This window comes from Callorhinus ursinus, unplaced genomic scaffold, assembly GCF_003265705.2.
Source record: "Callorhinus ursinus isolate GAN/ISIS: 27379988/994484 unplaced genomic scaffold, GSC_fseal_2.0 scaffold41, whole genome shotgun sequence".
NCBI lineage: Eukaryota > Metazoa > Chordata > Mammalia > Carnivora > Otariidae > Callorhinus > Callorhinus ursinus.
In genome coordinates this window covers 13,316,133-13,327,896 of record NW_027397103.1, presented here as the reverse complement: position 1 = coordinate 13,327,896, position 11,764 = coordinate 13,316,133, and the positions used below count along the sequence as shown (strand labels likewise).

At 53.0% G+C, this 11,764-nt stretch overlaps 1 protein-coding gene across 4 annotated transcripts in view; it reads left to right on the top strand.

Annotated features, from left to right (window-relative positions):
* SCARB1 (scavenger receptor class B member 1) overlaps nucleotides 1-11,764 on the top strand; it is a 72,217-nt gene that overhangs the window by 33,437 nt on the left and 27,016 nt on the right. For all 4 annotated transcript variants that reach the window (XM_025889642.2, XM_025889641.2, XM_073881299.1 and 1 more), the window contains exons 2-4: nucleotides 5,889-6,046; nucleotides 7,746-7,887; nucleotides 10,690-10,893. In XM_025889642.2, coding sequence (XP_025745427.1) covers nucleotides 5,889-6,046; nucleotides 7,746-7,887; nucleotides 10,690-10,893 — 504 coding nt within the window. The remainder of the gene's footprint in view (nucleotides 1-5,888; nucleotides 6,047-7,745; nucleotides 7,888-10,689; nucleotides 10,894-11,764) is intronic.

Genomic DNA, 11,764 nt, shown 5'->3' with positions numbered 1-11,764 from the left:
GGCTGACCCAGGATCCCCCCAGGCCTCTCTGTGAAGGGCAGGGCTGACCCACACTACTCCCCACCTCCCCCTTGGGACTGGTGTTCTGCCTCTCCCTGGGCGGTGTCTGGAGTTCCTCCCTGCCCAGCCTGGAGAGGAGATGGGGGCTGATGGAGGAGTCTATGAAGATCACCCTCAGATGGAGGGTGGCCTGGCCTGTGCGGTTGCAGCTCATGAAGCCAGAGAATTTTGCCACAATTGTAATTGTAAAGATTGACTTAACTGAAACATAGACTAATAGCTAAAAGTTAATGTATGTGACATTGTCATTTTTGCCATCCTATGTCCCCTGAGCTGCTGCTCTGGCCCAGCCTGGGCCCCAAATAGGCCATGCTCTTTATGTATTAAAAAAAGAAAAAAAAATTCTCCCTTAAGTAGGAGCTGTTTAAGACACATTCAAAGGAGGCAGCAGATAACCACTCTGGACATTTCTATTTGGTATTAGTGTTCTAGAGCTCACACTGCCTGTTGACTCAGCAAAAATTTGCTGAGTGTCTTCTGGGTACCAAGCCCTGTTCTGGGCCTCGTGAATCAGTGAACTAAGCAGATGAAGATCCTGTCCGTGTGAGGCTCTGACCTAGTAGGGGAGACGGAGAAAGAACAGTAGACATAATTATAGACGACAAGGACCACGGGAAACACAGCAGGTTAAGGGAGTTTAGGAATTTTGGGGTGGATCCGGTGAGAGATTTGACTATGTGGCCACCTTGGGGAGAACATTAGAGACAGCAAGAACAGCTAGTGCAAAGGCCCTGGGGCAGAAGTTTGCCTGCCTATATAAGGTACAGCAGGGAGGCCAGCATGACTGGGCTGAGTAAATGACAGGGCCAGGACAGGGCGCGAGGCCTAGAGGCCACAGGGACCAGACCAGGCCGAGGTTCTTGCGGGCCAGTGTTAAGATGGCAGCTTTTATGTTCATTTCATTTTCAAGACATCAGCGGTTGCCCATTATTTTGTATATTGGACAAATTCCTATAAAAAGGCCCATTCCAACTGTGTCTTTCTGTAGCTTGTCTGTTTTTACTCAGGTCTTTTGAGCCTTCCCCCAGTAGGTCTGGTCCGTTTGTTCTGCCCGCTGTAGTGTGCGCAGAAGCCAGCTCCGCTCGTGAGCTCCGAGAGTGGGCTGTGGAATGATTGGGATGGGTGGGGGCCAGCATCTTGCCGGCGGATCAGAGGAGGATGGGCGTTTCACGCCTCTAGGGACGTCCTCTAAGTGGACTCACGGTATCTGTCCCGTGGCTGGCCCCAGTCACTCGGCCTGCTGTCCTCCAGGCTCATCCGTGGTGCGGACCCGCCTTCCTCGTTAAGATGGAGTCACGTCCCCCGGAATGCAGTGAACAAAGGTGTGCTCACACACATGCCTTTTAACAGGTGTGATGAAGGTGTTGCATCTCTTGAGTTTGCTTGTCATACAAGGGAGGTGTAGACCTTTGACAAAACTCAGCAAAGTGCTCTTGAAAAGCAGGCACGTTAGGGATGCGCCTTGCAAACATGGTGCTAGGGGGAAGAAGCCTCGTGTGGCCTTGGTCGCACGTCTGCTTGTTTTTAAGAAATGAGGTGTTATGGACGTAAATTGACGACTTGTATTGTAGGATTCTGTTTATTGGAAAAAAGGCAAATCCGTGGAGACAGAAAGTAGATGCAGGGGTGCCAGGGGCAGGGGGAGCGTACTGCCAGCGGGTACAGGGTTTTGTTTTGGGGTGATGAATATGTTCCGGCCTTAGACTGTGGTGGTGTCTGCACAATTCTGTGCGCACATCCACACCAATTGAATGAGACACTTGAAGTGGGTGAATTGTATGGTATGTGAATCCTAAGTCATTAAACGGTCAAGAAACGCTAGCATCATGTTTTCACGGTGCCTCCAGAGCGTTCATCCTTTTTAGGTGTGCAGCCTGATGGGTTTTATTCATCTGACCTGTGTGGCGCCCGAAATCAAGAGATGGGATGTTTTCATGACCCTAAATAGTCTCTTGATGCTGTTTTGCAGTCGGTCCCCTCCCTCTACCCGAGCCCTGTGACAACCCCTGATCTGGTTTCTGCCCTTATGGTTTTCCTTTTCCCAGATGTCCTATTATAAATGGACTCATGCAGTATGTCGCTGTTTGCATCGGGCTTTGTTACTTAGCATGTGCTGTGGAGCTTCATGCATGTGCTGGACTGACCAGTAGTCGGTTCCTGTTTGTGATCGAGTAGTGGTAGTGCCTCGTTGTTTAGTTACGTGGCGGTTTGTTTATCTGTTGAGGGACGTTGGAGTTATTTTAAAATATGTTTTGAGAACATTTTTGTTACTGATGGGCCTTTAGGTAGCCATGCTCCTAAAGGCTTCCTAGCCTGGAGACAGGCTGCAGACCCTGCCAGGAAGGCCCTCCCCGTCTCTTTTTGCCGGCCAAGTCCAACTCCCTTCGTCAGTGCTTGGCTCACGTGTTTCCTCTTCCGGGCAGTGCTGCTGACTGTCCAGGAATGGGCTCAGAGGGTCCGGTTGGATGAGAGGCAGTGGTGTCCTGCAAGCGCTCACGTTGGCCCTCTCTTCCAGTCTTTGTGTTCTGGGCCGTGGTCTTTGACCTTGGGGGAGGGGGTGAGGATAGAATGAGCCATATCAGGTGAAAGGCAGAGAGTGTGGCCAGCAGTGCTGTCTAATCAGCTGCTTGGTCTCGTTGCCTCTGCTCAGACTCCGATCAAAACCAATGCAAAGGGGGCGCCTGGGTGGCTCAGTTGGTTAAGTGACTGCCTTCGGCTCAGGTCATGATCCTGGAGTCCCGGGATCGAGTCCCACATCGGGCTCCCAGCTCAGCGGGGAGTCTGCTTCCTCCCTCTCTGACCCTCCCCCCTCTCATGTGCTCTCTCTCTCTCTCAAATAAATAAATAAAATCTTTATAAAAAAAAAAAACAGTGCAAAGTCTCTCCCCACCTGCGGGTGCCGGTGGGGCAGTGTCAGTGACAGGGAGGAAGAGGAGTTGGTTACTTCAAGCCAGGTGGCTACCTGGCTGGCCTTCCAGATGCCTGGGGCTCTGCGGTATCCTGTTCTGGCACTTTACCGATACAAACTCATTTCGACCTCACACCAGCTCTATCACTGGGCTCATTTTATGGATGAGGAAATTGAGGTTCACAGAGGAGTGGTGACTTATCCACTGTCACCCGGCCAGAAGGCAGAGCTGGGTCATCGAATACTCCCCGTGAGCGAGTGCCCAGGAAGTGGGGTGGACCCCCAGAGCCTGGAAGCCCCTTCTGTTGGAGAGAGAGAGGGACACGTGGCTTTGTCTGGTGACTCATTTCTTTGGCTGTGATTTGTCCCCAAAGCAGAGTGTGCTGGAGAGTGGATGAGGGATTCTGGAGTTCTGAAGATTTCTCCGGCTCCAGCTGAGAAACAGAGCTGGGGAGGGAGGCAGGACCTGGAAGCTTTTTATTTTATTTTATTTTATTTAGGTTGAGAGTGAGAGCGAGCATGCACGCACGCAGGGGCAGAGGGAGAGAGAGAGAATCCTAAGCAGGCTCCATACTGAGCTCGGAGCCCGACAAGGGGCCCCATCTCATGACCCGGAGATCACGACCTGAGCCGAAATCAAGAGTTGGGCGCTCATCCGACTGAGCCACCCAGGTGCCCCAGGAAACTCTTTTTAAAAACCACTTAGTTGAGGTATGATAGACATTTTAAAAAAACTGTACATATTTAATGTATACAACTTGATGAGTTTGCAGATAAGTGTACACCCTCAAAACCATCACCGCAATCTATGTGTAAAGATATCCATCACTTCCAAAACTTTCCATATGATGGCTTTTATTGTTTTAGTTACGCAGGATGAGTAAGCCTAGAGATCTACTGTATGCCATAATGTCGCCACTTAACAGGATTGCATCCTACACAAATATTTGCTAAGAGGGTAGATCTTATGTGTTTTTATCACACACACACACGCGCGCACACACACACACACACACACACACACACGAAGGAACTGGGACTGAGGTCACGTTCTTTCCTGGTGGAGTTGCTGGCAGAAGCCGGGACAGGCAGGGGACTCCTAGTTACTGGCCCTGTGTGTATCTTTTCTGTGGGGAGGGGATGGTGGGAAGGCGCGATGGGACCGTCTCTCTCCGTCACTCCTCCCTGTTGAAGATTTGAGGATTTCCATCCTGAATGGACCCCACTCCCGCCCAGCAGCCTCTGGCCTTAGGTTGAATTCCATTTGCCAAGCCTGTGCCCACGCCTCTGGTGTTGGACCTGCTGTGTGGGGCCTGGGGAAAGCCCCCCAACTGCGCCGGGCCTCGGTTTCCCCCTTAGAAACATGGGGAGGTCACCCTCCATCATCTAGGAGATGATGCTGGTCAAGTGCGCCAGCAGGTGTGGCAAAGGGGCGGCCCATGAGCCAGGTGTGGCCCCAAGGTGTGCGTTCGATCGGCTTCCGGGTGTGCTTGATTTTGAAAAATAACTTGTTGGTATTAAACAATATGGAGATCCCACAGAGTCTTTGTTGCTTTGTTCAAATCACATTTATCAGTTGCCTTTATCTGCCTGTATTAGATGCTCAGGTTATAAGAATGATTGTGTGGCTTCCATGGCTGGTAGGAAGATGTGTTTATCAATAAATGATTATTATTATACCCTGAAATACAGAGTTTATGTGACATCATCCAGTTTTTTATTCTTGGCAATGAATTTAACTTTTCTTCATTTAAATGTCATGTTGGTGAAATGAGAAACGGCCGAGGCTGCTGGCCCCCCCATTGTACAGATGGGGAAACTGAGGCTCAAGAGGTTATTGTCTTGCCCATGTGGCCCTGAGGTCTGGCTGCTTCTGTATCGTCTCCTTCCCAGAGTCTGCTGTTTGGGGACATGGGGCCGGGCCGGACCAGTGAGCTCCTGCCTTCTGCCTCCCCTGGAGCCTCTGCCCATTGGTTTTGGCTGTCTGGGGACAGAAAAGGTGGCTGGCCTTGTTCTGGAAGGCCATGTTCGAAGGAACATGGAAGGTGATGCAAGCCACCCCGTACACCTCGCTTTGTGGTATCGGGTCTCTCTCTGATGGGCTGGGTCACTCTGCCTCACCCAGGCTTGGAGCCTTGTGGGGCCCGTGATGTGGCCGGCCCCAGTTACCGGGGGGGAGGCGGGTTGGGTTGTACCGGGGGGACCTCCCTGTGACACAGGGACTTGCAGAGCTGAGGAGCCAGACGGGGATGAGAGGCCAGTGTATCTGATAGGCTGCAAACCTGTTTTCTTCAGCTCTGTCTCAGCACCGCCCTGCCTCAGGGCCTTTGTACTGGCCTTGCTTCTATGTGGAATTACCCCCCGACCACCAAATCCACGTGTCCCCCTCACTGCCTTTTGCTTTTATTTATTTATTAATTTTTGTTCTGTTTTTGCTTGTGTTTCACCTGTGTGACTACTCTGTTTAAAGTTGTAATCCCCTTCCCCATCCCTGCCTCTCACACAAGCACATGTTGTACCTTTGTGTTTAACACCTGCCTCTCCCTTGCTAGATTAAAGACCCCACAGAATTGGGGAATGGGGTCTGTCTTGTTCACTCTTTTATCCCCAGCCCTTGGAAGAGTGCCTTGGCATATAGCAGGTGCCCAGTAAAAGTTTGTTGAATGAGTGAATGATACATTTGGCCAGGTGGAGCGGCTGCTTCCTGGTGTCTGATCAGGCTACTGTTACTAAAACCCGGTACAAAAGTAGCAACGAGAATGTGTTGCCTGTGAACTGATGCTCTGGAGCAGCGTGTGTGGGGAGCTTCCTCACTGCTGGTGGGACCCCGGAGGGACCCGGCTCTGGACACCTGTTCTCGCTGCGTGGAGGGGGGCCCCACTCACCCTCCTCACGGGTGTGTTCGTTTTGCCCCCCGCAGAATGTGCGCATCGACCCCAGCAGCCTGTCCTTCAACATGTGGAAGGAGATCCCCGTCCCCTTCTACCTGTCCATCTACTTCTTCGACATTGTCAACCCCGACGCCATCCTCCTGGGGGAGAAGCCGCAGGTGCAGGAGCGCGGGCCCTACGTGTACAGGTGAGGACAGAGGGGGCCGGACTGGGTCTCCCAGGCGGGCCGTCTTAGTGGGGTCGGACCCCATTTTACAGATGAGGAAACCGAGGCCCCGAGTAGTGGAGGGGCTTGCTCAGGGTCAGTCTGCTTTCCCCAGTCCGGTGTTCTCGTGGTTGAGACCGTGCACTCTGCAGAGTGACCTCCTGGGTTTAAACTGTGGCTTTCTGATTGCAGGCAAGGGGCGTTCCTTCCCCATGCCTCAGTTTCCCCGTCTGTAAAATGTGGCTGACAGTCTCCGCCTTGGGGTGGTTGTGAGGACTGGATGAGATAGCGGGAAGCCCTTAGCACAGTGCCTGGCACGCAGGGAGCGGCCCATGAACACTTGTTACCAGCGTGTTATTACCCCTGCTGCTACGGCCTCTTCGCTGGATCGTGGTCTTTGGGAGAGTGCGGCTTGTTGACTCTGCCGGAGCAGGTTTCCGAGATACGAGGGAGGACAGTTCTGGTAGAAGGCCCTATTCCCGGCTCCTGCCCATTCTGCTCTCGGGCATGGACCCTGTTATAGAACTGCCGTCCCTGCCAAGCTCGTCCGGGGAAGGCTTCTGTGTCAGAGCTGAGCCTGGCTTGCCAAAGTTTATATTTATTTCTTCATTCTGGAAGCGTTTACTGAACACCTCCTGTGGACTAGGCACCGTGCCAGTCACTGTTAAAGGCAGACCCGAGCCCCTGCCCCACAGAGCTGACGTCTGATGGGAGAGAGTAAACTCTTAGACACATCAGGTGGCCATAAGTGTGGTGAGAACAAGGAGGGTGAAGCATGGAGGGTGCCGGATGGAGGGGCGAGGGCAGGGTTGGTCTAACTGGAGGGTCAGGGAGGACCTCTGCCAAGGGGACACCCCCCTAAACATGGGTGGTGAGAAGGGGGTGCCACTGTGTGAAGATGTGGGGGGAAGAGGGCCCCAGGCAGAGGTGGCAGCTGGTGCAAAGGCCCCGAGGCAGGCAGAGTCTGGGGGTCCAGGAAGGAGAAGGCCTAAGTGGCTGGCGTGATATGAGTGAGGGGGAGAGTGGCAGAGACGAGGCCCGAGCATTGGACGGGGTTGGGTGGTGAGGATCTCGGAGGCCACATTAGGAGCTTGATTTTATCCTGTATGCAGAGGAGGGTTGTCGGGGAGAGAAGGACATGATCTCATTTCTACTTTTCAAAGATTCTCTGGCTACGTTGTGGAGAATGGATTGCAGACAAGAGGGAGTAACTGTAGCAGCCACGAAAAGCCGCTGGTACTCGTGTGCTGTCTTCCGTGCCTCGGGCCGCTCTTTGGTAGCTTGACGTGCACGGACCCACTCAGGGCTCACCACAGCCCTACGAAGTGGCTCTTGTTATCACCCCCATCTTGTAGATGGGAGAACGGAGGCCCTGGTAGTAAGTGATGGAGACAGGATGGGAGCCCGGGCCCTCCGTCTCCAGAGTGCACATTCCAAACCACTGTGCTGCGCTGTCTCCCTAAGCAGGCACATGCGCGAGAGAGGCTGCTGTGACAGACGGCGGCGCCTGGCCAGGGGGAGGGAGTGTGTCGGGATTTGGGTGCTCTTTGGGGTAGCTCTGATAAACCTCACAGGGTCCCGCCATGGCCTGAGGGAAGGCGGCCAAGGGCCCCACAGCTCCCGGCGGGCGCCCCGTCCCTGTGTGGCCGGGCCCCACTGACCACCGGCTTCCCACCCACAGGGAGTTCAGGCACAAGAGCAACATCACCTTCAATGACAATGACACGGTGTCATTCCTCGAGTATCGCAGCTTCCAGTTCCAGCCCGACAAGTCCCATGGCCTGGAGAGCGACTATATTGTCATGCCCAACATCCTGGTCTTGGTAAGGCTGCCCCTGGCCGCACCCCTTGTCCCAGCCCTCACCCTTGCCCCTGCCTGCCCCCTGCATGGGCTGCCCCGCGGTGGGGGGGCACGGGGGGCAGCCTGCAGCTCATGGGACCCGACTCGCAGCCCATCGAGTTTCCCAGGTGCATCCTCCTGTCTCTGGTTTGGGGTACCGGCCAAAGTTCTTGTCTTTCCCATCTTAGTCTACAAATCTAGAATCTCCACAGGGAGGTTCTAGTGGGGGGCTGCACGGGGCTCCCCCAGGCCACGTCCTCATCTGCCCCGTTTGCAGGCTGGGCCTCCATGCTCTGTAGGTGGGGGTCATAGTTGTAGCTGGATTTACCGACTGTTGGCCCTGTGTGCCAGGGTCCCCAAGACCACCTCCAGGCTTGCTGACTCACTGGGAAGGCTCACAGACAGCGTATTGTCCCACTCTTGGCTCTGATTTGTTATAGCAGAAGGGTGCAGAACCAAAAGCAGCAGAGGGAGAAAGCGCATGGGGTGGAGGCCAGCCTCCAGCCTCCAGCGTCCTCTCCCAGGGGAGCCGCACAGGGCCCCCCCCCAATTCCCCCAGCAACAAGTCATGACGGCACCTGGGAAGGTTAGTCACCCCGGAAACCACTAGAGACTCCATGCCCAGGGTTCTTTATTGGGGGCTGGTCACAGAGGCACCTTCTGCCTGGCATGTACCAAAATCTACATCCCCAGAAGGAAGGCAGGTGGTCAGCATAAAGCATACTGTTTGTACACGCAGTCCAGACGCCGTGAGCCCCCCCCCTCATCGGTCAGGGAGTGGTGGGAGCTCCCTCGAAACCCAAGCTCCCAGACGCAGGCTGAAGGTCAACCTTGCTGGCAGGCCTTTCTAGAGAGAGTGGCCTCAGGTCTGTTGTGTTAACTTTTTGCAAACACTGTGTGTCAGCACTTCGGGCCTATGGGCCTTACACATATTACCTTGTTTACTTGTTAGTGACCCTGGGGCTGGCGTTGGGCTGGGCTCTGGATCCGAGGCGAACTCGCCTGCTGAGTCCATTGGATGGACAGGACGGAAGCATAAATATGCCCCGAAGCCTTACAGCTGCACCACCCTGCCCCTGCGCGCCCCCCACCCCCCACCCCAGTTACTCCCTTAACTTTTGGCAGTGAAGGCACTTGCCCCCACCGACCAGGTTGGCAAAGACCACGTGATGATGCCCCAGGGGTCAGGAGCATTTGTGGAAACAGACGCTCTCAGGTACCGTCGTGAGGAACAGAACTGGTATGAGCTGTTGGAAGGGGGTGACTTTAAATAGAAATTGCACACGCCTTTGACCTCAGAAACTTCATTTGTAGGAATGTGTCCTCTTGATAGAATCACATACGTAAAAGATGCTTGCACTCAAGGATATTCATTGTCAGAGCAAACTTCTAGAAACAACCTAAATCTTGTTCCATCATGTTTCATGGTGGTAATTTATGACAGCCAGGCATGGCACGGGGCAGTCCCTAAGGTCTAAGTGAGGGAAAGGCAAGGTGCGGAACGCACGTACAGTGCCGCACCTTATTACTTAAAAAGGAGAAATACTTGCTGATGCAGAAGCAGCCGAAGGCAACATAAAGGAGGAGGCATGGAGGTGTTCCAATGAAACTTTATTTCATATAGTTTTCATATTTTTTCAAATATTCCCCCCCCAACTATTTGAAAAGATTAAAAAAAAAAATGCTTAGCTCTCAGACTGTACAAAAATGGGTGGTGGGCTGGCTTTGGCCCAGGGCCCATAGTTTGCTGGTCTCTGGTGTGGATGTCTCTGGAGGAATACCCAAGAACCCATAGCATTGGGTGGCCTTGAGGGAGAAGATTGGGAAGGGGACAGTCAGGGGTTGGAGACGGGTGTTTCTTCAATATCCTTTTGTGATTTTTTAAAAAATCGTGTGTTTATTACCTTTCAAAAGTGATTATAATGGCAAGGAGATCCTGGGGAGTTCCCAAGGAACCAGACCTCTTTGGCCTAGGTTTTAGGAAATGCTGGCTGTGTTCACTTTTCCACTTTTGGATGAGGTGCCTTTAAAAAATAAACCAAGTGCCAAGACAGTATCTCCAGAGGAGAGCAGAAATTAGAAAATAAATTCACCTGCATTCTCAGCACCCAGATATTGGGGAGAACAGATCTTTGGGACTCTCGGTGATTGGGAGGGAGATATCAGGAAGTGGAGTCGAGTCTTCATGAAGATTCTTTTGGATGCAAGGTGACAATAAAAGGTACTCCAAACTGGCATCAGCAAAAAGGGAACTTATGGGCTCACATTACTGAAAGGGCAGAGGTTGGCTCCTTTCAGGTGTGGCTTGATCTAGGGTGCAAATCAGGTTCCCTAGATCCTTGTTGGTGCCCTGCTCTGGCGGACCTCAGGGTGGCTACAGCTTTCAAGCATGGCAGCAGGAAGCTCTTCTTTCTATCTGACAGCCCCAGGGGAATGTTTCCCATTTCTGGGGGCTCTGATTGGGCCACATTACACATTCTGGAACCAATCACTGTAGCTGGAGGGAAGAATGTTTGTGATTGGCCAGGCCCCTGCCATGTGCCCGCCTCTGGGACCGGGGATGGAGTTAATTTCACCTGAAATCCACTAACACAGGTGATCCTGTTACTGAAGGATTAGGGACTGGTTCTGGATGCCCCAGACACCCTACATGTCGGTGCAGGGACTTTCCTGGGCCCGAAGTTCATGTTCCCTGATGAACTCTACCTCGGGCCTGCTTGAAGTCCAGGATGCATGGACCCGTTGGTGTCTAGCCTGTAACATGTAGTGTCCCCTCACTCTGCAGGCTGCAGCGATGATGATGGAAAATAAGCCCATGAGCCTGAAGCTGATCATGACCTTGGCGTTCAGCACACTCGGGGAGCGCGCCTTCATGAACCGCACTGTAGGCGAGATCATGTGGGGTTACGAGGACCCCCTCATACACCTCATCAACAAGTACCTCCCAAACATGTTTCCATTCAAGGGCAAGTTTGGGCTATTTGCAGAGGTAAGCGTGGCCCACAACAAGTTCGGGGCCTGTGTCTTGTTCTCCATCGATACAGCCTGGAAATGGGTTAGCAGCCTGGCTGGGGATCTGGGGGCCGTGGGTTGGAAATGGCAGAAAACCCAACTCAAACTGGCTTAAGAGAAATAGAGAATTTATTGGCTCATATACCTGAAAACCCTAGGCAGAGATGAAGGTGCAGCTTGATCCAGGCTCTGAGAATGTGATTGGGCTGAGCGCGGACAGTTGGGGGCTGCTGGGAGAAGGGGGAGAGGCTGCTGGGGAGGCAAGTCACAGATGTTGACTATGACATTGCTCTGAGCTGCCTACTTTTTTCTTTCTTTAAAGATTTTATTTATTTATTTGAGAGAGAGAATGAGAGAGCACGAGCAGGGGGAGCAGCAGAGGGAGAGGGAGAGGCCGACTCCCCGCTGAGCAGGGATCCTGATGCGGGGCTCGATCCCAGGACCCCGGGATCACGACCTGAGCCGAAGGCAGATGCTTAACAACTGAGCCACCCAGGCACCCCTGCCTGCTTTTTTCTTGATCTTGACCCTTGGTCACCTGGCAGTAACTGGGCTCCTGAGCTTCGATCTGATGCAGAGTCTGACCCCTGACTGTGGCTTCCTCCACCAAAGGTTTTGACGAGCCCTCTGGGTTGCTCCAGCCTCGGCCTCCCCTTTGGGCTCTGCTGATCTGTCTTGGGGGGAGGGGGAGAAAGACATTATGTTTCTGTAGTTGGCACATGATAGACACTCAATACATTTTTAACCAGAATGACAGGTTCTGAGTGTGTGGGAAAGTTGGCAAGTTTGGAGCAACACGATTCCTTTGAAAGCATCTTGTAAACTTGTAAACAAATGAATATTATTAC